At 39.3% G+C, this 25732-nt stretch overlaps 1 protein-coding gene across 1 annotated transcript in view; it reads right to left on the bottom strand.

The window, feature by feature from the left end:
* TMEM181 (transmembrane protein 181) overlaps positions 1 to 25138 on the bottom strand; it is a 33213-nt gene extending 8075 nt beyond the window's left edge. Inside the window, exons 1-14 of the mRNA XM_081335995.1 lie at positions 24884 to 25138; positions 17727 to 17830; positions 14437 to 14492; positions 12866 to 12956; positions 10405 to 10535; positions 9949 to 10062; positions 8090 to 8170; positions 7332 to 7431; positions 5563 to 5693; positions 3598 to 3689; positions 3251 to 3308; positions 2357 to 2459; positions 2196 to 2247; positions 1085 to 1167 (exon numbers count right to left, since the gene is read on the bottom strand). Coding sequence (XP_081192121.1) covers positions 1085 to 1167; positions 2196 to 2247; positions 2357 to 2459; positions 3251 to 3308; positions 3598 to 3689; positions 5563 to 5693; positions 7332 to 7431; positions 8090 to 8170; positions 9949 to 10062; positions 10405 to 10535; positions 12866 to 12956; positions 14437 to 14492; positions 17727 to 17830; positions 24884 to 25014 — 1327 coding nt within the window. The 5' untranslated portion in view covers positions 25015 to 25138. The remainder of the gene's footprint in view (positions 1 to 1084; positions 1168 to 2195; positions 2248 to 2356; positions 2460 to 3250; positions 3309 to 3597; positions 3690 to 5562; positions 5694 to 7331; positions 7432 to 8089; positions 8171 to 9948; positions 10063 to 10404; positions 10536 to 12865; positions 12957 to 14436; positions 14493 to 17726; positions 17831 to 24883) is intronic.
* Positions 25139 to 25732: the final 594 nt, after the last annotated feature.

Raw genomic sequence — 25732 nt, 5'->3', positions numbered from 1 at the left:
AGCCTCATAAAAACATTTGTACACATTTCTTTCCTAAGATCTTTTACAGCAGGGTCCACAACTCTGGGTCCGTGGACCGGCACCAGTCTGCGGCATGCCAGAAACCAAGCCGTGCAAACAAGTGACGCCCCATCCATGGGATGCCGGCAGCACATGAAACCACACCCTCTCCAGTCTGGGGAAAAAACCTTTCTCCATGGAACCTGCCCCTGTTGCCCAAAAGGTGGAGGGCTGCTGCTTTACAGAGGTTTGCCAACTTCCCACCAGCATTTAAAGCTACATTTGTTTGTGTTGCCCAAAGGGTCTTCCCTGTAGTTGTAACTAGCCTTTGGAAGTCCTGACCTTGGAAATTCCCCTAACCTTCAGTATGAAGATCTTCATCACCATGATGAAAAACAGATAAGCAAACAATCCTGAATTGCTAGGTTTTAATCTTTGTGCATATCGGTCTTTTTATCTGACATGCTTTAATTTTTAACTTTAATTTGTATTGAATTTTAAACATTTTTTAAAATTAAGCTTTGAGCCAGTAAGATATTTTGAGGGTAATCAGTGTATTCAACACATAAATCAAGTAAGAACTAAATGATCAGGAAGACTTAACAATATTCCTTATTATTTTAGTGACTCAAATGACACATTGCACAAGAATCTAAATTTATATACGTGGAATGTCTATGGAGATTCTCAGTTATCCAGGCCACGGTTGTCCCAAACGAGCTGTTCAAAAGGCAACTGGACTTTCTTGGGTGGGGGGGGGGTTTCTTCAAAAAAAAAAATTCACCTGTCATTCAAGAAGCTTTCCTGGGTGAAAACTGAAGAAACCATTCCTCACCATTCAGCCAGAACTGAAAAAACTTCTTGGATGAGAAGTGAAATGTCTTCAAGGGAAAAAAAACAAGACAGTCTAATTGCTTTTTGAACAGCACCTTTGGGATACATACATGGAACTGGAGAATATTAACTGTGGGCTTCAGGGTAATAAGGATGCTTAGTCACTGTTGATTTTAGAGACTACATAATGGACTATAAAGCCCTACCATTTGACAGAAACTTTGAGCAGGATGTCACAGTAAAAGGATATAATTATGATAATGGCTTGAAAGCTCAGCCACAAAATTGTCCTGAAGAACCTGTGCTCCAAAACGCAAATAAAATATAGCAATGCTGGAAGAAGAAAAGAAATGAAATCAAAGTTCATTCTGGATTTTTAATTCCAAGATCAATTAAATAAAAATCCATATTTAAAATTAATGTTAGGAAACTATTTCCCAAGTAAGCTGTGGAAAATTGCAAATGGGCCAATTACAAATATACGCCTCCAAGATTTATTATATAAGTGCCCAAGTAAAGTAGGAATAAGTTATATAAGACATCAAAATAGTTTATGGCAATTATGGGGAGGAAAAAGGTTGTGTTTAATCTTGTAGGATTTCTTACACACAAAAAAAACCTACATTATTGACAGCTGACTGCTGTGGTGTAAAATTTGCACAGTAAGAATGTCTAGACAGATTGTTTTAATTCTGTTCATTGAGTTTCTTCATTTTACCACCAATACCACCACTTAAAAAGAAAATATTACCAAAGTGCACTTTCTAGTACAATGGTACCTTGTAAGGAATAATGCAGTTAGTCACACTTCATTGGATCAACCTCCCTTTTCTGACATAAGCAGATACAGCGGTACCTTGGTACTCAATTGCTTTGAAGCTCATTGAATTTGGTACTCAATGCATTTTGACATGAACATTTTGTCCTGTGGCTTGTGTGATGAGTACAAACAGGACAAAATGTTTGTGTCAAAATGCATTGAGTACCAAATTCAAGAGCTTCAAAGCAATTGAGTACCAAGGTACCGCTGTATCTGCTTATGTCAGAAAAGGGAGGTTGATCCAATGAAGTGCATCTAATATCTTGCACAACATCTTTCATATTTCACAGAGTATTAGGAATGTGCAAAAAGCTCTAGTCTGATAAATGTCAAGAGATTGTATTTTCCTTCCAGACTAAGTTGACCCAGCCATTAAAGAGTGGGGGTGGGTGGGTAAGGAGGGGTTGAGTCAATTTAGAGACATATAGCTTCCAAAACAGGAAGTAATTTGTGTTTCAAACATGGTCCATCCCCCCAAATGGAACATTTGGCACACTTTTAGGTATAACTGAATAATATCTTCAAACGAATAATATCTCACCTAATGATAAGCACTACGAATGTCAGCGCAGTCAAGAATTTCAACCTGAGATCTGAGAAAAGAAGAGCAAAGAGTTATTTGACAAATAACTTTCTAGAAGAAAGTATCTTTCTAGAAGAACAACACATCATCCAAAATCACAGGTGAAGAATAGAGCTTACCAACGTAGGGCATATTCCGAAGCTCTGAGCATGCCCGGATTATTAGAAATAAAAGGTACAAAATGTAGACTGTCGCCACCACAAGGAAGAAGATTTTCATCCCCTGTTACAAAATACATTTAAAACTGTTTTAACATTATTTTGATAGCATCACACTTCTTTTCTCCCACATTTGTGCGTTCTACCAGGAGTTGACAACTGTATTAGGCATTGAACCCAATCCTTATTTTTACATGATTGAAAATTCAGGAAAGCACCAAAGTTTGTAAGATTAAAATAATCCCTCCCCAAGGACTTCAGTGACATCTTGACCATTTTAAATTTTATTTTCAGTTATTGGGAATGACTTAAAATGGAGAAAAGATGAAAAAAAATAGCGATTGCCTTTGTAAAATTGAGCAGTACTCTGGAGTTAAATGCACAATTCTTAAAAACTCATAGATAGAACTTCTTTTCATAGGAGTTACTTATAGTATTTTTGGGGGGGGGAAACATAACTGGCAATAAATAAGAGAAAAAGGAAAAAAAGAAAGCAAAAGATATATTAGAGATACCAGAAACTTACTGGGGTAAATAAAAAGGAAAAATCTTGAGAATAAATCATAAATTTAGGATCCAAATAAATGAAATGCTTACATGGCTCAATTTAGCTATATTCAAAGTAGATTGCATGCACTGCCAGAGAAGTAAACCAATTTTTAAAAATCTTTTTTTGCAGTAGTAGCTTTGAAAATAAACAAAGTTTAAGCTCTGGTACAGTTCTCCCTCATACATACAAATAATTTTAGATGTGGAGTAAGCAATTTTTTTACACAGTTAAATAGACAGGTAAAAACAGCTCTATTTTCAAAATCATTTCCTATGCAAATCCAAAACTGCTTTATGCTAACACACCTGAAAGTTATTTGTGTCAGTCTCATATTGGTATGTTGGATCGTGTAGTTCATTGACCCTAAAAAACAAAACATGCCATGATCATTAATCTAAACATTTATCTGTAACAATCTAAAGGATATGATTTTGATATAGTTGGCTTTTTATTCTACCAAAACTTTTAAAATATTTTCTAAGATCTCTTTCTGGCCTTTTCAAAATTAATACTTAGATCCCTTTTCCATTTATTGGTATATTAGTATTCATTCCAATATTATTGCTGTCTCTAATCTGAATTTTATAAATTGTTTTGAATTAGGAAAGGGATAATTGGTGTCTAACAAATAAAAAACAAGTAAATTACTTACGTCTGCCATATGCCTAGCGTAACAGAAGCCAGCCACAGGAGACCAACAATAAGGAATTTGGGAAAATAAAAGGTCATGCATTTCCTTTCTCCCTAAATAAAATGGAAAAGAGAAAGAAAAGGTGACAACCATATTGGATTTGCTTTACAAATATCAGTTAAAACTCTATAAAATATTTTTATTTAAAAGAGAGCAAGAGTTCTATTGCTTCTATATTGATGTTAAATGCAAGAAGAATGTATACCTCCCAAAAATTCTTTTTTCCCTATTAATAGCAGAGGAAGAGGTCAGACTGAAGTTTAATTATTCTTTGAGGAACAGCTGTCAAATCTCTGTCAGTTTCTTTGGAAAACACAACTAATCGATGCCAATGTTTCCAAAATCTGGCAGATCTCACTTATGGCTGCAGATGTTCCTCTGCAGAGCACAGAAATTCTGCAAATTGTTGCATACTTTTTGGAGAGAAGTGTAAGTATTGAATCATTCAAACGTTTATTTTCTTTTAATGTGTTTTTTAGATTCAGGATTGTAAAACTTGGTATTTTTTTCAGAAGGACTTGCAGAACGGTGATCAGTGTAGTCAGCCACCTGACTATGGTACTTCATATTCTAATAGAAACTTGGTGGAGCAGTGGGCTAATGCCTCCTTAAGTAACACCAGCTGCCTGCAATTAGTGCAGGTTCGAGTCCCACCAGGCTCAAGGTTGACTCAGCCTTCCATCCTTCCGAGGTAGGTAAAATGAGGACCCAGATTGTTGGGGGCAATTAAGCTGACTTTGTAATAATGCCGCTTGGGGGGGACCGAAAGCCCTAATAAGCAGGCATATACATAGAATGAAGGCTATTGCTAAGCACATTGATTTGTGCTTTAGATTGTAAGCCGCCCTGAGTCTTCGGAGAAGGGCAGGATATAAATGGGATTAAAAAAATGTTATCATTTATGACACACAGTTTTCAGTGTGAGCTCTGAAGAAGGAATCAGCAAGTAATCAACTATGTAATTAACTTGACCAAGGGCAGAACCAAAACAACAGATTTACACAGCCAAGACTCTCAAGGCCTTCCTTCACTAAAAGAAGGCACATCATTTGTTACCCAATGAATAATGGAAATTCTTTTGGGGTTGCTGGCCACATAGAGCTAAATCCAAAATTGTGTAAGTGGATTTCCTCTTGAGCAAAAGAAGCTTTCATCTTCCTCCTCTTCTTCCTCCATTGCTTATTCCATATTTTTTATTACACTTATTCTGAAGATTGCCCCAGTATCCCAGAGGCAATATACAAGGAGCTAAGGATAGAATTCTGTTCAGCAGTAATGTTCATTTCATTAGCAAAAGACCAGCATTCAACACCTGTTAAGTACCACATGTTGCTAAGTGAAACAAGCAAGTTTCACAGAAAAGTTTTAATGACTGGCTGGGATTTGGGATTAGGAGGACCCTTGTTCAGCCATGAAGATCAGTAGATATTTCTAGACCAACTGCCATCTCTTAGCCTAGTTACTTTGCAGAGTTTGTAGAAGAGATAAAAATTATACTTTGTATGTGTTTAACAAAAAGAGGATTATCACAGAGCATAAACCACATTGAAATATTATTTATTCCTGTCATAACAACTGTGCTAAATGAAAGACCCAACTTTTCCAGCAATCTTCACTTACATTGTTCAAGAATATGTACGATTCCCTTTTATAGGCAACCAAATTGATTGCTTACTACAATCTGCAGCAGTAAATTTTATTGCTTAATTTCACGCAATGTAATTCAGTAATTCCTCCATTTCTTTCCTGAGTTTCCCACCATTTTACAGGAAGAATGATCCTGTTCACTTTACCCATTCCACTTTCCTAATCCCATCCTTCTTTATTGTATTAATTGTAAAAAGCTCTAATTACTTTTTTTAACCGTTGCATCATTTTGAAATGCAGAGTTCAGAACTTTACTCACAGTCCAAAATCAGTCCTCACCTGTACTCTGATCCCGTGGTAGACACAAAGCCAGAACAGCAGCAAGGCACACAAGAACAAAGACTGAAAGAGGTCATCTAGCATTCCAGGAAACCAGCTGTTGATTAGGAATGAGAGGGGGAAAAATGGGTCTGTAACAGAATGGGAGAGGGAGAGAGTCAGTAGACATCATTGTTCCTACCCACAAGAATATTCTGCCTTTTCTACAGCACACAAGACCTAGATGTTACTAAACCATATCCGCTCAAGCCAGCCTAGCCAATATTGGTGTATTGGCTATACAGGTAATACAACATACAAGACAGGTATGCTGGAAAATACAGATCAACACATTTGAACTCTGTGCAATCATAATAGTCTAAGAAAAGAGTGTGAAACATGTGCTAAGTATTTTCTATATGGTATTTCTAACATACTTTGTTATGGATTTAAAAGATGTGCATTCTAAAGGCAATTTACTGAGAAAACATTTGCTAAACTTCCCAGCTTATTACAGCAGAATTCAACTGAAGATGGCCAGGAATTGGAATTGAGCAGGAATTTTCAAAAATTGGACACCAAGCATGGAAACAAATATTGGAAAATAAGACTACCAAAGAGGACCAATTTTGTGTAGTGGTTAAGACACCAGGCTAGAAATTGGGAGTGTGTGAGTTCTAGTCCTGACTTAGGTACAAAGCCAGCTAGGTGACCTTGGCCCAGTTACTTTCTCTCAGGCCTAAAAAGGAGGCAATGGCAAACCATTTTCAAAAAAAACTTGCCAAGAAAACTGCAGGGCCTAGTCCATGCAATCACCAGGAGTCAACACTGACTCAAAGGCACAGACACAAATAAAAGACTAATAAAGGAATGTAAGGTAGTTAGATTGTCATCTCTGTTTCAAGTTATATGTAAGGCTACCTGCCTGATGCATCATCGCTATTGGTTCCTTTTGCAGAAATGATCGTGCACCAAAGGCCATGCTTGTGCCTGGAGAAAAACTGGAAACTTCCTAATAGCTACCTTGAATTCTAGAACTCCTTCTTAAGCAAGACATCAATCTCCACTCAAATTGGTATGTTATTTGTTACTTCTGCTCATTTGCAGAAAACACTGTGCAGTGTACAACAATATCGAAAATGAAGGAGTAGGCAACCTCGGCTCTTTTATGACTCATGGACTTCAACTCCCAGAATTCCTGAGTCAGCACAGCTGACTCAGGAATTCTGGGAGTTGAAGTCCATGAGTTATAAAAGAGGCGAGGTTGCCTCCCCCTGGGATAGCCACACTGATAACAACTACAACTCTGATGGGTCAAGTTTTCTTGTTTTTCTAAGAAGCCATGTTTTCAAAAAAAAATTCAAAACTGTAATGGGAAGGCACCCCAGAAATGGAGGGCTATCACCAATTTGAGCATAGGCTCCCTGAACATTATATTTTAGAAGAAATGGCTTTTTGCCAAGCCCTCCATCTTCCAACACTTCTTTTTAATTAGAATAAGATGGTGGCCTATTTCACTAATCAGCTTTTTTGCTGTTGAGCGATAGCAGAGGTTAACTTGGTTCCACATATTAAAGCTTTTCAGCTACTTCAAACACTCTTAATTGTTTTAGTATTAAACAGAGGGAACAATCATGCAAAAGATTTTTTTTACCAAATCTGAAAATGCCATCAGATTATGCCGATCGGCCAAGCCTTATGTTTCCAAATGATTTCAGTTGGAATTTTCATAAAGTCGGATAAACCCCCCCCCGAATCCCATCATATCAAAATATGATTTGAATAAATACCATTATAAAGTAATAGCAGGGGGAGGAGGATTGACATCCACTTCTGCTCTATCCCCCAATCTCGCATGGAGAACTTGCGCAGGGAGTGAGCAAAGAGACACTGCAAAGAAAGGAAGAAGAAACTTGTAACAATTATGTGGTATCTGTTCAGCATAAGAGAAGGGGTGCAATTTGAGAACATGTGCAGCATGAGTGACTTATACACCCAAAGCAGAATTCCTGATTGTAGAGCAATGACTAACCATAAAATCTCATGGCTACATCTTGCTAAGGATAATGGGAGATAATGGGAGAGACCCATAACCAAAATCTCCAACCAACATGGCCAGTAATAAGGGATGTTTGTAATAATCAGTAGTGTTTGAACATCACAAATGTAACCACAAAACAACCACTAAGCTGAAACACAGGTCAAGTGTATGTGCTGCATCATCTATGAAGACGACACACATGATGTAACAGATTTCTTCTATTACATTATTTTCTTCTCTTATTGCATGTATATTGTCTCATCTTCAACTTTGATCATTTTTCTTGCCTCCCTCACTCGATAAAGAAATATTTTCCCACAAGATTGTTTAACAAAAACCTTCCAGCATCAAGCAATTCTAATCTTTTGGATCAAGGAGAATAAATAGTAAAGCAAAGCAAGAGAATTAAACCAACAGCAGGTGTACCTAAACAGATACTGATTTGTCAAAGACAGGCAAACATACCAAAATATCTTATCAAAAACTAAGCAGAAAGCTGATACTCACTGTCACTATAAAAGTAAGAACCACAAAGACAAATCGGAACCAGATTTCCACCTGGGAGAAGGCTGGGTTATAAGTTTTCCACTGAAAAAAAAAGATGTCAGAATATTAACCAAAAACTTTGTGAATAAAAATACTTTGCACATTCAATATTCTTTTCCCACTGAGTGCCCTTCAAATGCAAGTACATGTGTACCTTTATTATGGTAATTGATCAGAATACAAATCATAGCAGATGAAATAACATAAAAGAGTTGGTGATTAGTTTATTGATGTGATCAAAGTATACCTAATTTTACAAACAGTATAATAAAGCTTGGCCATAGAAGTAGAATCTTTCCAATCTGGTAATAGCTGCATATAGAATAAAATTGGAGTTGCCTGGTTATTTGATTAACTGGGAAGTGATAAAAATGGGTCCTTGCATCCTTATAAAAAGTACACAATATTGCATGGTCTTTGGCAGGGGTCTCCAAACGGCAATTTTAAGACTTGTGGACTTCAGTTCCCAGAACTGTGCCCATCTTCACAGGGGCACAAACTAAGTTCATGTGGAATTTGTTTCTATCTTCCCTTAAGAACTGCCATAGGGTGTACATTAAAGCATGATAAGGTTAGTGCCCTCTGGAATTTAGGCCTGGTTTTGTGGTGTAGTTGTCTTACTGTACTGAAAAAAACAGGTCTGACAGCTCAGGAAAATCTTCCTGGGTAGGGCAGATTGATCCATTTGGGCTTCCAGATCTCAAGGAAGTTGCTGAGTCATCATCTAGAAAGACAGTTAATTCTCCCTTCAGCAAGAGAGAATCTGCTACAATGAACCAATAAGGAGGAGCTTTCTTCACAGAGAGAAAAATGTTAATCCACACATTACAATGCAAACGTTATTTTGAGGAGATCTGAATCGTGTGGACAGAATTAATTTCCCTTCACTTGTCTACTGTTCTTTAGATGCAGTGGATTACAAATCCCTGGCAAATGAATTTTCTCCTGAACAACAGGCAAAATCTAAAGTCCCATCAACATTTGGGAACTCACCGCCATTTGTTAACTCCTCCAATCCTATTTCAAACTAAGCTTCAGAAATACAGCTCACAAAATTAAAGTATAGATAATAATACTGAATGGGCCCCAATAGGAATTAGATTCTTAAAGACTCTTTCCACTTTCTACCAAATTCTGAAATGTGCCTAGAGAATTAAAAAAATAAATAAATCCCCTGAATATACCAGTAGTACCTTTGGACTGCTTTCCTTCCTATGATCTGCTTGCTGCTTTTTTACAGTCCATTTCACTGTGAGGCAAATATATCATTATTTAGACAAGGCTAATCTATCTGATTACCCAATTCTCTTTACTGCTCTATGTATTTTAATTAACTGTTTTATTGCATCGGTCAGAATTTATCATATTTCAGAAGAGAAAAAGATAAGAAAATAATTTTCTCAATTCCTCTTTGCAATCTCCAATTCCATTCTCCGTGCTCTCCAGTAGCTTATCCAATTTACTTTTTTTTTGTAATTACACTTAGCACAAGACTTTTTTTCTTCAGATCAGCACTTTACAGTTTGTCTTTTTTATGCAAGTCATATGTCTGTAAGTCATATCAGATTCAGAATCAAGTCAACTGTAATCATGTTTAGTATGTAATCTACTTCTATTCAGTTTTTTTAAAAAGGGATTTCTTCCACTCCTTAAAATCAATGCCAGACAGATATTTGCAATTCTCTGCCTGGTAGCTTATTCAGAAAGATTTTATAATTACTGTCAACTGCTTCAGGATTTTCTGTAGAAAATCAACACAAAGGGACTTCCATATAAAACTGAACCTATATTTTCTGCTTACTTTTACAATTTATACTTACTGTGAAGTTGTAACTCTTGATCTTGATCTCAGGAAACTTGTCAAAGGTAACAACAACATTATAACGAGTGAAATTCAGATAACCAAGATGAACCACGATAATTTCATCACAATCCTGTGAATTGTGACATGAAAACTGGTTAGTAGATTAATAATAGCCTTAACTTCATTTTGATTTGGAAATGTGTGAATAGTTCTAAAACACATACTGTTTAGGTACAGCCTCTTATTTTTTAAATTGTTACTGACAAAGAACTCATCTATATAAAATTACTAATAATATTTTTTTAGAATTTCTACCAAACATACTGCCATCACACCTCCTAGAAAGGCAACTTGTTGAATCTGTGATTACCCATATACACAAATAATTAATTTATGAGTTTCTCTAACAGGTAAATTATTTTACATCTACTTCAGCATTTTTTTAAAAAATAATAAATTTTATTGTGCTTACCTTAGCACAGTTGAATATCCTTGTCCGGTTGTGAGTTTCTCTATTATAGTACCGTACACTTCCATTCTTTAGTACACCACGTATTGTAACTGACATAATAAAGCTAATTTTCAAGCTATCCAATTTGTTATCTGAAACATTAAATCAAACACCTGTGACTGAACTTATTTTGAACCATGGACAACCTCTCCCTTTCAGTTGCATGGGGAGATGCTCGAAAAGAACTAGGAGAGGCCATGACAAAAACTATTTTTTTTGTTTTAATTAAATATAGGTAATAAGATGACTTCCAAGTATATAATACTTTCTCCCTTCTCCTACGTTAAAAGATTCAATTCATTAACAACTTTAAGAGTTCCTAAGAAAACCATTTCCTAGGGTTTTAGAGCTGCACATCACCCAGGGCCTCAGACTGTGTTCCCCTCCTATAGGAGAAATCGTGCAACATAAGAGAGAAAAATAAATCAGGAAGGATGAAAACACATCAAGAAATATCAACAGCAGAATCAATCCAATCAGCCACAGGCTACTGAAACTAGTTCATGTTGAAATATGCTTCCAAATAGGCACCATATTTTTTTAGGCACTAGCAACCCTCTTCTATGACTTACGATAGCTTTCTTCAAATAGATGTCCTCCAGGCATGTTGGATGACACCTGTAATATTCAACCAGCACTAGGAGAACAATTGGCTCGGTTAAGCTGATATTTGCGTGATATTTCTGGAAGCAAGGTTCAGCCCGTTCACATATTTCAGATCAGCAAACGTGCTCGTTAATTCCAGCTCTTTTATTACTGGATCTTTTACATTTCAGACATCTGGAAATGTATCTTACATACGTGAAATGTGTCACATGTTATCTGGAGAAATTTACTTTGCTTATTTTTTTTAAAAGAAGGAAAAAAAACTTAACTAGATAAGGCAGATCAGAAACCTAATCTGTTGTGGCAAAAGTGATGCATGAAAAAAGAACTTACGGTAATAAGACAGCAATAAGTCAACATCTTTTCATCTCAAATGGCTATTATTCATTTTCTAATTTATATACCTATTCTCCTAATCTTTTTATGAAGGGCTTTTGAATATATATTTTTAATGTTGCTTCTTTGTATGAAGCAGTCTAAGAACGGGTGACTTCCTTTAGCAATACACCCAGTTTTGTTTACAGGAGCTTAATCCATTGGCTGGTTAGCACTAAATTAATCTTCAGGTAACTACTTACTATTGATTTATTTACCCTCTATCCTTTTTAAAAGAATATACAATGATGTGAAAATTTGTTATTTTAGCCTTTTAAAAAAACATTTGTGAGATGAACAGGTATATAAATTTGATAAATTAATAACTAATATATATATAATGATACACACTGTAGCATGTGTATGGTACATACAGCAAATGCTGGCAGTTACATGTACCTGATGTAGCAAAAGAAAATAACGTTTTGCAATATAGTCCATCTTCAGGGGAATTTTCCTCAAAGGAAAAATGTATTTTCTTAGTTAACCCAAACTGCAGAAGCAATATAAGCCATCTTTTCCTGGCAAACTGATTTCAGTAAGAAGATTTTTCTGATATATGTTCCACAGCTACAAAAAGTCTTGGTACATACATTGCCTAGTCCAGGGGTAGGTAACCTTGGCTCTTTTATGACTCGTGGACTTCAACTCCCAGAATTCCTGAGCCTGCATAGCATAGCCAGCTCAGGAATTCTGGGAGTTGAAGTCCACGAGTCATAAAAGCGCCAAGGTTGCCTACCCCTGGCCTAGTCATATCTTGACATCAGTAATGGGTAATGTGCCGCAATCTGTTTCTTGCTAACACCCCATTTTTATTGGCTTCTTGATATATACAGTGGGGGAGGCAGGATTATCAAGCACCTAAGACACTGTGATACAAAACCAATGTGTCAGATATGACTCTGTTTTCTCCATGCTAAACCAAAATGGGACACAAACACTCTATACCAGGCATGTGCAATCCATGGCTCATGGGCCACATGCAGCCCCAGACAGCTAATAATGCAACCCTACAAAATAGTAAACTTTTAAATTGTTATGTGATTTATGTATATTAACTGTATTATATATTTTATATGTGGCCCAAGACAATTTTTCTTCATCCAATGCAGCCCCAGCAAGCCAAAAGGTTGGACACCCATGCTATATAGCAGGGGTCTGCAACCTTGACAACTTTAAGATTTGTGGACACAAATCTTAAAGTTGTCAAGGTTGCAGACCCCTGCTATATAGCATGGGTGTCCAACCTTTTGGCTTGCTGGGGCTGCATTGAATGAAGAGGAATTGTCTTGGACCACATATAAAATATATAATACAGTTAATGTACTTAAAGTTGTCAAGGTTGCAGATCCCTGCTATATATACCATTCATAGGTATATATGTAAGTAAGATAATGCAGCAAAACAGCAATACACAACTAAACTAAAAAAATATCCTTACCAGAACGTTGGTCCAAGTGCACTGTACAGGTAAGCCAGAGTTGTTGATTATAAGTAGATACTGGTGGCGAACTTAAAGGAAATGACTTTGTCTAGAACAAAATGGAAGCCAAAGGTGCAATCATGTGAAATCTTCCCATTAAAAAATCATTCTAGTGGAAGCATAAGCTAGTTTGCTTTTTAGCCGTATCTGTTAAGTACTAATAGTACAAATGTTACCCGATCCAAGTTCATGGAAATGTTTTCAGAAATATAGGAGCATGTATTAAAAATACACCTCTGACAATTAATAGCATTATCCAAATGTAATTCATTAAAAGAAAATATGTTATTTGTGCACTTCCTCGACCAGAGTGGCTGGGTGATTAAGACGCTGAGTTGGAGGTTAGCAAGCCCATGTTCAAGACCCGAGTGGAGCCGTGGTACAGGGTTGAGCTCCCATCCTTCGCTCCAGCTCCTGCCAGGGACATGAAAGAAGCCCCCCCTACCGGGCATCTCCCAGACAATGGTGGTGTCACTGGCTAATCCTTTCAACCTGGAAGCCCTTTGGTGCTTCTGACACAAGTGCTATGCTATGCAATTTATAACCCTGTCAGTTTGGAAAAGGTTTCTTTTTTTAAAAAAATAGTTTTATTCATTTATAACATAAAATGTGAAATTACAAAAGCAAATAGTAGGGGAAAACAGTAGCAAAAGGGAAAACAAAAAAGGTATGGAGAAAGGGGGGGGGCATTGACAAAAGGCATTGACTTCCGACTCTCTGTTGCAGTAAAATCAGACATTAAAATCAAATCTCAACTTTTTACATTTCTATGTAATGAAAGGGTTTCGTTGTTTTGTCCTTAGCCACGAAGCATATTCTGATCCCTAAGAAATCTTAAAAATCTGCATTTCATTAAGAGAAAGGGGCTAACAGTTTACAGATAATCTTTAGCTTACAACCACAATGGAGACCAGCAAGGAAGTTGAGTCAGATCTAATTTTACAATCTCTTTTGCCATGGTTGTTAAGCAAATCAGTGCAGTTGTTGAGTGAGCCATGCAGACATTAAGTGAATCCAGCTTCCCCCATTGACTTTGCTTGTCAGAAGCCAGCTGGAAAGGTCTCTGATGACAATCACATGATCCTGAGACGTCATAAATATTGGCTGGTTGCCAAGCAACCGAATTTTGATTACATGACCATGGGGATGTTGTGATCATCCTAAATGCCAGGAATGGTTGTCACTTTTTTCAGTGCTGTTTAGTGACCACTGTTTGAATGGTCACTAAATGAATGGCTGTAAGTGGAGGACTGTATTTGGTATGGAAGCAGAAGGAACAAGGTAACAGCTATTACCTTGAATTATAGTCTGGGAGTCAGTAGGAAGTGCCTTGACCTTTTTGCTACTGAACCACTGAACGGTTGTGCAAGCCGTAGACTCAAGAGAAACCCGAGACCATGGTTAATATTATTCTGAATATAAGAAATTGTTGGAATGATACCTTTTTATCTACAGTATTTGTAGAACGGTTAAAATTGTCTATAAAGTCAGAACACATCAAATCCAAAACCAAGGACAACAAGACTTACCTTTGAACCATTATTCATCGGAGGTATTTCTGATATGCATTCAATGACTCTGGGACCTGAACGATACATAAAGGCACAGAATTTAATCTACGAATGGCTGTGGAACTCTGGGAGTTGAAGTCCACACATCTTAAGGCTGATGACATGGAGAAACATTGCTGTAAAGCTATCAAATGTTTTGGGGTTTTTTTAAAAAAAAAATCCAAAAGCTTTTAAGACAAACACCTCATTCAGATAAGACCATGGAATATATTATGTTAAAATTGCAGGACAGTTGAATCCACTTCCCATGAAAGCAAAAAAAAAAGAAGAAGAAGAAGAAAGATTTTCTAGCTCCTGAAAAACCCGTCTGCCTCACCAAAGGAGAGAATTTTGCACCTCCCTGTAAAAGCAAACAGTGTGTATCAGCCACTTGGGCATGCCAGCAAATCCATCTGCCCCAGCTATTGTGCAAAGGTAAAGCACCTACATCAGCATCCACTTCCCCAGGATAACAAAGGTCAGGTTCACCCTTCCAACGTGACATCAAATATCATCTATGTAGCCCTGGAGGGCAACTATACTGAAGGAGTTTCACCATCAAACTGCAGAGGAACTCTGCATGCTTTACTTGCGTTTAGAAATTGGGTGTGAACAGGCTACATTTAAATACAGTACTTGCATTTTATTCAGACACCATTTTCTTATTCAATGTCACAAACAACATTTACAGCAGGGGTCCCCAAGCCCTGGTCCGTGGGCCAGTACTGAGCCGCGGCATGCCAGCAACCGGTCCGCACAAACAAGCAAAGCCCCATCCGCAGGATACTGGCAGCACACAAAACCACGCACTCTCCGGTCCGCGGAAAAACCTCTCTCCACGTAACCTGGTGCCCAAAAGGTTGGGAACTTCTGATTTACAGTATACAATATACCACCACGACTGCACCAGAATTTCCATTGCTAAGTAAGGCGGTTGTTAAATGAGCCCTGCCCAATTTTACGACAGGTTTTGGCCATGGTTAGTAAGTGAACTGCCCTAAATACATGCAAAGCCTGTCAGGTTCATCCTCAGTTTGCTGCTGAAACTCTTTCTGTTAAGTGAATCATGTGGTCATTAAGTGAGTCTGGCCTCCCCCATTGATTTGGCTTGTCGGAAGCCGGGTGGGAAGGTTACAAATGAAGATCAGGTGATCCTGGGACGCTGCGACTTTTGTAAATACATGTTAGTTGCCAAATGCCCAAATTTTGATCATGTGATCATGGGAATGCTTTGACAGTTCTAAGTGTGAGGACAGGGTTGTGAGTCCCTTTTTTTCAGTGCTGTTGTTAACTTCAAACGGTTGCTAAACAAATGGTTGTAACTTGAGGACTATGTGTTTTCAATTAACTACACAAAGGGCATTTGAAACTCCCCACTAAAAAAAAAAGCAAACCACAACTTGTGGTGATGAGACTGTTCTACACCAAGTTTCTACTTCATTAGAGGCATTCAAGTACAACTGAGACCAGAATTTCTGTTGTTAAGCAAGGCAGTTGTTAAGCAAATCACACCTGAATTATTATTATTATTATTAATAATAATAATAATAAAGTTGGAAGGGACCTTGGAGGTCATCTAGTCCAAACCCCTGCTCAGGCAGGAAACTCTATACCATTTCAGATAAATGGCTGTCCAGTATCTTCTTAAAAACTTCCAGTGTTGGAGCATTCACCACTTCTGGAGGCAGGTTGTTCCACTGATTAATTGTTCTAAATTTCTCCTTAGTTCTAGGTTGCTTCTCTCTTTGACTAGCTTCCATCCATTGCGTCTTGTCCTGCCTTCAGGTGCTTTGGAGAATAGCTTGCCTCCCTCTTCTTTGTGGCAGTCCCTGAGATATTGGAACACTGCTATCATGTCCGCTCTTGTTCTTCTCTTCATTAAACTAGACATACCCAATTCCAGCAACCATTCCTTATATGTTTTAGCCTCCAGTCCCCTGATCATCTTTGTTGTTCTTCTCTGTACTCTTTCTAGAGTCTCAACATCTTTTTTACATTGTGGTGACCAAAACTGGATACAGTATCTGGCACAGTTAATTACACCATTGCAGTTATGAAGTAAATCATGTTGACATTAAGCAACTCCAGCTTCCCCCATTGACTTGGCTTTCAGAAGACAGCTGACAGGGTTGCAAATGGCAGGACACCAGATGCTGCAACTGTTGTAAATACATGCTAGTTGCAAGTGCCCAATTTTGGTCACGTGACCGTGGGGTTGCTGCAACTGTCATAAGAATGACAGTCACTTTTTTCAGTACCATTGTAACTTTAAACTGTCACTAAATGAATGATTGTACGGAGTGCAAATTCAAAACGGGGGAGCACATTTGCACTCTTTGTTCTTGAAGGTCATCAACTATCACTCCTCTTAAAACATTAGTATCTTTCAGAACAGGTAGTCCTCGACTTACAACCATTCATTTAGTGACCAAAGTTACAAGGACACTGAAAAAAGTGACTTATGACTGTTTTTCACTTATGACCATTGCAGCATCCCCCAAGGTCAAGTGATCAGGATTTGGACGCTTGACAATTGGTTCATATTTATGATGGATGAGTGTCCGGGGGTCATGTGATCCCCTTTTGTGACTGTCAAGGTAATGATTTAGAAGCTAACCAGCTGATGTAATGTATGATGTAATGTTGGAAATGACTCAGCAGGGTCTAATGTCTCTTTAAGAGCAGTCAGGGTCTGTTTCTCTTTAAGAGCTTTGTAAAAAAAGGAAGGCTCCGCAGATGTATTCTCTCTCTTCTGTATTCCTGCTATAACTGTGGTGTGTTGGAACCTGCTGTATTAACACGTGTATGTATATTGTTCCTGGTGTACGATATTGTAGATAGTGTAAGATAAACCACCATTTAATATAGACCACTGTTTACTGTGTTTACTCCTGGGTTACCTCAGCGCAATAAGACAGTGCATGCTCTGACAGTGACCCTCTGACAAGCAAAGTTAATGGGAAAGCCAGATTCTCTTAACAACTGTGTCACTAACCTAAGAACTGCAGTGATTCAAATTAACAACCACGGCAATAAAACTTGCAAAATGGGGAAAAACTCACTTGCTTAGCAATGGAAATTTTGGGCTCAGTTGTGGTCGTTAAGTCAAGGATGATCGATAATGCCTAATATTCATTTACCATTTTTATATCGAGATACAAACATGGAATACCTTCGGTGGTTTCACTGTTATAGTAATCACAAATGCAGCCCAGGAACAGAATAAGAAGCAAGTAAAAAAAATCTAGAAGAAAAGGTGAAAATCTTACCTGCAATGCCTATTAAGACTGTCAAGCCAAAACAAATGAAGAATACTACAAAGACCAAAACAAAGTGGCGCTTGGACAGAGTATATAATCGCATTGGAGCCAGTCTGTCAACAAGGAGATAAAAAAATAAGTTACAGGTAAACTTTATGTTATCGGTGGTGGGGGTGCTTTTTTCTTCCAGACAAACAATTCCAAAATTAAAAGATAGAATTTCTATCTAATATATGTGGTCATTAATTCATATTTTTAAAGATTTTTAGACATCACTTTGGAAGGGTTTGTATTAAACAGTAGCATATTCTTATCAAATATGTAAGTCAACCTTCTTGGAAGTGTATGCATAACTTATTCCTGATTTACATAAAGCAGGCTATGTCTTAATGGTAAGGGCTACATTTGATCCAATTTGTGTCCTTATCATTGTCCCTGTGCATAATCAGAAAATGATACTCAGATGTTCTTGAAAGAATCAGAAAGCAACATAAAACCACAGAAACACACAAACTTCTGTTTCTGTATTTCCTTTATAATGTGCTGATGTTTACTTGAAGAGAAATTTAGAAGACACCCCCACCCAAGAAATTTTGAAAGATCCTAGATCTCTTCACTTACTATGCCTTCAGATGCCTCAGTAAAAGGCAAAAAGATTCAGCCTTCATTATAATGGCTGGTTCTTGCATGATAATATAATGTAGCCAACATTTAGAACACATTTATATCTAACCTTGCCTATCCCCAACATTAATATGGCTTTGGGACCAAGAAGTGACAATGTTTCATTCTGCATTCCAATACAAAAAAGGAAATCAACATTATGTGTCAATCCACAAACACTTTTTAAAAGCATCAACAATTTTAATAAAGACATAAACACAGCTGCTCACAGTGTTTCAGACAGGAAGAGGAGAAATCTTTCCTGGGGCCTTGTTTCTAAAATTAAAATCGACACACCTCATAACTCCCAGTGAAATTACATCTCTTGACTTGGCAGCTCTTATTCCAATTATAAATGCAACAGGTTACAGTTTTACATAGGAAAGCTATTACTTTCTGATTATCTCATCACATAAGTTCAGTCTTATCGTTTAAATCCTATATGGAAGTTGGAAACAAGCCTGCTTTCCATCAGCTAAATCAACTTTGTTTCAACCTGGTGCTCTCCAAAATTGTACTATATAGATGCGTGAACTTCAACTCCCAGAACTCCACAACCCGCATGATGGATTCTGGGAACTGAAGTCCACACATCTTAAAAGTTGCTGAAGTTGAGAAACACTGCTAGAGCATCGATTATGGGAGCCCATCAATCTGGACAGTATCACCAAGAGGGAAGATTGGACCGGAGCTACCAAACTGCTCTTTCCGACCCTTGGTCTGAGCCTAATTTCCTCCTCAACTTCGGAACCGGCCACCAACTCCGGGCCGTATGTTCCAACGTAACCGGATCACATCAGGCTGGGAAAGGCTTTACAAAGTCTGGCTTGAGTTACGCACAGTAGGATGGGAACAAAATTGCTAAGCCAGCGCCGTGCGATCGCCCCTCCTTCCTCCCTCGACTATACCCCCTTGGCCAGGGGTCTTCAAACTTGGCCCTTTTATGACTTGTGGACTTCAACTCCCAGAATTCTGGGAGTTGAAGTCCACAAGTCATAAAAGGGCCAAGTTTGAAGACCCCTGCCCTTGGCGGTCAAGGCACCACGCTTCCCAAGGAAGCCCCCCCCCCACGCTCCCTTTCCAAGAGCAGCCCCTCTCCAACTCACAGCTCCATGTCCAGGCTGCACATGCGCACCAAGGCTCCTTCACCTTGCCAGCATCTCGCCTTCAGCCGAGGGGCCACTCCACTGCCACCTGGCCCGGTGGCGGCACCGCCCGCGAGCCGCTCATATCACTTCCGCGTGCGTCACCCGGCGTCCCAGCCCTGCCTCCTGGCCAAGGGAACAGGACGAGGAGAGTCCCGCCCCGCCGATCTTTGGAGGAAGGGAGGGGGAGCAGCCGCGCGCTGCCAGGAAAGATTGCCATGGCTGCCTCAGCCGGGCCCTTTGAAAACCTCTGAGGGACTGGGTCGGAAAGACTTGCCGAACCTCCAAACAAAGCTCAGGAATCCTCGTTTCCGAGGCTCCTCCTGCTTCTTTGCCTTTAAAACAGGGGTCTTCAAACTTGGCCCTTTTATGACTTGTGGACTTCAACTCCCAGAATTCCTCAGCCAGCAAAGCTGGCTGAGGAATTCTGGGAGTTGAAGTCCACAAGTCATAAAAGGGCCAAGTTTGAAGACCCCTGCTTTAAAATGATAAAATCCGCCTCGAGTTGGTGCAAAATTCTGGCGGCTGACGTTCCTTGAAAATCGCACAAGCTTTCACACGCCACACTAAATTCCAAAACAAATAATCCGGAATAACAGCATCACAGAGTTGCAAGGGACCTTGGAGGTCTTCTAGTCCAATCGCCCTCTTGCTCAAAGCAAGAGACCCTACACTATTCTGGACAATTGGTTGTCCACTCTCTTCTTTAAAAATCTCCAGTGATGAAGCACCCACAACTTCCGGAGGCAAGTCATCCGTTTCACTGGTTAATTGTTCTCACTGTCAGGAAATTTCTCCTCACCAGGCTCAAACATAACTGATGGACTAATTTCATTGATTATATGCTATTAAGTGGGTGACAGCTCTTAACAACCAGATTGATTTTGTCCATGACACTCTATACCCAACCCAGTCCTCCAAGCACTTCAAATGGCACACCCATTGCTCCTGAGTCCATCCAACTTGATATAGGTCATCCTTTTTTTGCCCCTTCCATCTCCCTCATCATTACAATCTACTTTTCAAGAGAGCCCAAAGTGTGACAAACTGAGTGTGGCCATTTGTGCCTCTTTGAATTGATTTGTCCTGAGACCCACTTGCCTGTTTTGACTATTTGTGATATTCTCGGGGGTTTTCCAACATCAAAATTCCAAAGCATTGATGCTTCTTCAAATTCTTCAAATTCAAATTCAGCCTCCAGAGGTGGTGAATGCTCCAACACTGGAGGTTTTTAAGAAGAGACTGGACAGCCATTTGCCTGAAATGGTATAGGGTTTCCTGCCTGAGCAGGGGGTTGGACTAGATGACCTCCAAGGTCCCTTCCAACTACTACTACTACTACTTCCTTCTTCTTCTTCTTCTTCTTCTTCTTCTTCTTCTTCTTCTTCTTCTTCTTCTTCTTCTTCTTCTTCTTCTTCTTCTTCTTCTTCTTCTTCTTCTTCTTCTTCTTATTATTATTATTATTATTATTATTATTATTATTATTATTATTATTATTATTATTATTATTATTATTATTATTATTATTATTATTATTATTATTATTATTATTCCAACTTTTGCTTCACAGGGGAAGCAGTTCCCTGCCTGACTCTCATCTCTGTAGATAAAGATACATCCGAGCATTCACTGATGTTGTCTCTAATGTGTTGCTGTTTGATTACTTCTATGTTTTGTTTTTATTCCTTTTTGTTAGTCTGTGACTGAAGTAAATATGATACTTATCTCTGAATATCTTTTCCAAGGCCTTCTTGGCTACTCTAAGTGCTAATCATAAAAAAGCAGAAGTTAAGGATCGTGTCAGCATCTTCATTGTCAATTCTAGGACTGTTTTTTTTTTAATTTTGTCATTAATTTGGCCTTTAATTTTCAAGTGTGCACCTTGATTTTTATCAAAAGAGGTTCATTTGCATTTTTTTTCAGCTTTCAGAGCAGTATCATCACCATATAGTACATGTTACTTAAGTTTCCTCTTCTAAATTTGAAATTGTGCTTTTCCAGTTTTGATTATATGCCGTCACGTCAGTGTCAACCCCTCAAAACAATAGATTTTTTTCATATCTTCCACCATGCATTCATCACTTTGCCACTAATTGTCCTCTTCTCTTTCTTCCACCTTTTCAACATGACAGCCTTCTCCAGAGAACTAGATCTCAATATTATTCAACATTTTTTTAATAACCATGTAGTTCCTTAATTCTGAATAGAGTTGTGACTACTGGATGGAGCTGGGCATTTTCTGGCTGGATGCCCTTCCTGACACCTTTATTCAGCATATAATGTTGAATAGATAAGGGGATGCATACAGTCTTGTTTTAATCCTATGCCACCTGGAGCCCATCTCTATTGCCATGTTCTGTACATGGCATGGTTTCTGTCCTGTCTGAGGTGTTGAAATTAAATATTTTGGGATTCTTATTTTCCTAAGGACTTTCCACAACTTCATATGGTCAACACAATCAAAGGCCTTTCTGTAATCAAGAAAGTCAATATTAATAGCAATACCAATAGCATTTAGGCTGATATACTGCCCCACAGTGTTTTACAGCACTCTCTGAGTGGTTTACCATGTAAGCATTATTTGCATATTTTCCCTAACAACCTGTCCTTTTTCAATCTCTTGTCACTGCTGCTTTATATGGATATGGCTTAGAGTGATGCATGTACTAGTTGGGTTTTGTAAACTATGATTTCTGTTTATCACACTGTGTGAAACATGTCAGTGGAGGTTATTTAATAAACCATCATTAAGCCAAGGTTTAGTGCACTGCAAACTTGTCCCATGTCTCTAATGTGTGAAAACCTCCCGCATTTTCACTCCTGGTGATTTAATGATAATGTAAATCAACTCTAAAGGAAGGCTAAAGCTACTGTTATTGAGATGGGCTATAAAAACAGACCTTTGTGATCCCGGTTGTGTTGTGTCTCCTCTCCTCCTTGTACTTCAATGGATTTTGATAATATTCAGGAGCCTGAACTGCTTCTGAATATCATCAAGTCTTAAAATATATTTCAGGCTCTTTTGCCTAGGACACGGTTCTTGCATATATCCCTCAAAGTCAGCTTCCTTACTCTCTGCAATAGCTGCTTAAAATAATTGATTCTGAGGAAGTCGAAAGAAAGTAAGTAGACTCTTTAGGGACTGGGATATCTTATCAGACTTCTAATCTCAAAAGGTAAGTCGGCCAGTACTGCATACTGTTGCATACTTAGCTGAGAGGAGGCTGAGGTACCACTTCCTTTTTTCATCTCAGGCAAAGTGCATCTACTGTTTCCCCCAAAATAAGACTTGGTCTTATTTTTTAAAAAAAAACATTTGCCTCCAAAAGAGGCATCAGGTCTAATTTCAGGAGGTGTCTTTTTCACAGTTTCACTTCGTGGCAGTGCCAACAGCCCCACTCAGCTGGCCCACTTCTTCTATGGCCAAAGGAAATGCCTCTGCAGCTGAGAATGGAGCTCTGGATTGATGCTCGTGCCCCCCCCCCCAGCCTGCAAAGGCCTCTGCAGCCAAGAACCGAGCTACGGATTGAATCTGTAGTTCAGTTCTGGCCTGCAGAAGTCTTTCTGGACAGCCTCCGACCGCAAAATGCAGGCTGGGAGGCTCCACAGAAGAAGTGGGCTAGTGAGGTGAGGCAGGTGTTGATTCATGAGAAGCCTGGCTGCAACAGTAAACGGGTGTGGGGTGCATGGGGAAGCTCCACTCTTCCACCCCCACCCTAGCTTGATTTTTAGGTGTGCACCTTGCTCCAAAACTAGGGCTGATTTTTGTGGTAGGGCTTATATTAGATCCACCCCCCAAAATCAAGCTAGAGCTTATTTTGGGGGTAGGTTTTACTTTCAGGAAAACATGGTACGTCCTTCTAAAAACATGACTATACTTTGGCCAGCATTATTACTCACAAGTTCTAGTAAACATATACAACAGCCAATACAGATGTTCACTGTATTAACATTCTCAAGACTGAGCATTGTGGGGGGTTTTCTTTCTTAAAAATATTATAGCGTTTGAATGTTATTGGGGGAAACCCCAACCCTCACCCCCAACCTTTCCTGTACCCTAACCGTAATTCCCATCCCCTTACCCCCCTCCTTAACTCTATAAAAACTAATAAAAAATTTTCAAAAAAATATAGCGAGATTTTGTTTTTTTTAAAAAAAATCAGGGGCTCACTGAGTGGGGAAATCAGGACCGTGCAATTAATCCATGTCACAGTTAAATCTAGGAAGCAATTAAATTTTATTATAAATTAATATAAGCTAAATTTTATTTTACGGTCTTATGATTAGGCATAAAAATAACTATTGATTCACTTTTAGTTCCCACCAAGATGATTGTTAATGAATTTGGTTGAGATTTTTGCCAATGGAAGTGGAACTTTTTCTTCAAATCAAATATTCCTCCCCTGGATGCCAGTGAGAGACCAAAGAGGAAGAGAGAACTTTATCTCCATCATGACACCTTGGAAACTTTTGGATAAGGTTGGCTTCTTCAAGAGATACATTCTTAACTGTGATCCTATATTAATTGAAATTGCTTATTGGGATACACTATATGGTAGGCAGGTTGAGCAATTCTGGTTTTCCCGTATCATTTTCTGTCACATAATTTCTATGTACTTATTGGGAAGTTAAACCCCAGCCTTGAGGATATGCATCCCTTCAGCATAGGCAAGCACAGACAGAAACCTAATCTGGGGTTATCATCCAAACATTTAGACAAAGAACAGATTTTTTTCCAATCACCATCAGGATTCAAGAAATGTAAGGCAGCCTTCCCTTCCCTGACAAAGGGAATCTTTTAAATCTTCACTCAAGACCACATTCCCAAGAAAACAATTAACTCAGCTGGGAGAAATCAGAGCTCTTTCACAGACAGCCATTTTGTAACGAAAGGGAATTGTTCTCATGATACTATATAAGCCAAAGCTGCTTTTCTAAGGTTTACATGAGGACCCTGTTGCAGGCGCCATCTTCCACTCCCCCACCCACCCCGACCGAGGAGGGAAGGCTGCCCAGAATATGAAAAGCTCCCTGAGCATACGATCTTGCCTAAATCACCCATTGATGCTTGAGAAGCTCGCTGATGTCAGGCTAGTCAGTCCCCCTGGCCCACAGGCCCAACTGTTCATGCGCACAGTCCTCTTAGGGAACATTAAAAAGCTCTTGCTCTCAGCCTGGCCTTTACCGAACTGGTGTCCCCCAAATGTGTGGAGATGAGCAGGATGCGGAGAGTTAATGATCCATCCCATCTGGCGCCCCAAATCGAGGGAAGCATCTTTTGCTTCCCTTCCGCCAGCCTGCGGGAAGATTCGGGGGATGCAGCTAACTCAGCACCGTTCCCTCGCTCTCTCCTCTTACCTGTAGTAACGGTCATCCTTGTAAGGGGTGAGATCCTCTTTGATCTCCTTATAGGTCTCTTTGATCCTTTGGTAAATGTGCTTGAACTCGCCGCAGAGCGGGTTTTCAAAAGCGGGATAATCGGCCTCCATTCCGCACCCTGATATTAGAAAGCTCTCCTGCTCCAGCCCCTTGACGTCCCTCCCTTCCTTCGCTCAGCCATGAAGCCCTTTTAGTCCTGTGCCCCCCAAAGCTCTCCGGGCTGCCGACAGGGCCATCGAAGGCCACGGAGACGATCCGGGAAACTAGCGCTTGGAAGAAATCCGCCTCCCTCTGTGCTTCTCCGTCTGCCTCGGTCGCTCCTTCTCAACGAGCAGAGCGCCGCCACTGGCGCGGAAAGGAGTTTCGTGGAAAGCTGACGCTCCATCTGCACTCCCTTTGGGAGCTCGGATTTGTCGCTGGGGGAGTGGGACTTTGGGAAGGCTGGCAAAGGCCGCCAAAACGGAACCGGCAAAATTATGCTCACCTTTCTCTCTTCCTTTCAAGCCTTAGGATTCCCGAACTTGGCAGAATTGGGGAGGGATCAGCACCAAGGATAGCGCCGGGGAATTCTGTCTCGACGCGGAGGAAACTGGGTTTCAGAGTCGAGAGGAGGACGCCCTTGTTTGCCCCTCACCCTCCCTGGAAACACAGCCACACGAGCATTAGCCTCCCATCGCAGCCTTTTCAGTCAATTGTTGCTGGTTTCCTGTTTGTTCTTCAGTCTTGGTTTGGTTTACCCAAAGAAGTGCAGTTTCTGCCATTACTGGGATAGTGCCTTCCTGCCGTTTTCCAGAATTTAGCTGTAAAGACTGCGGCTCGGTTGCTGAC

Source organism: Vipera berus (assembly GCF_964194415.1).
Source record: "Vipera berus genome assembly, chromosome: 1".
In the NCBI taxonomy this organism is placed as follows: domain Eukaryota; kingdom Metazoa; phylum Chordata; class Lepidosauria; order Squamata; family Viperidae; genus Vipera; species Vipera berus.
Note: the sequence above shows the minus strand (reverse complement) of the source record. Positions and strands in the feature narration are given on the sequence as shown.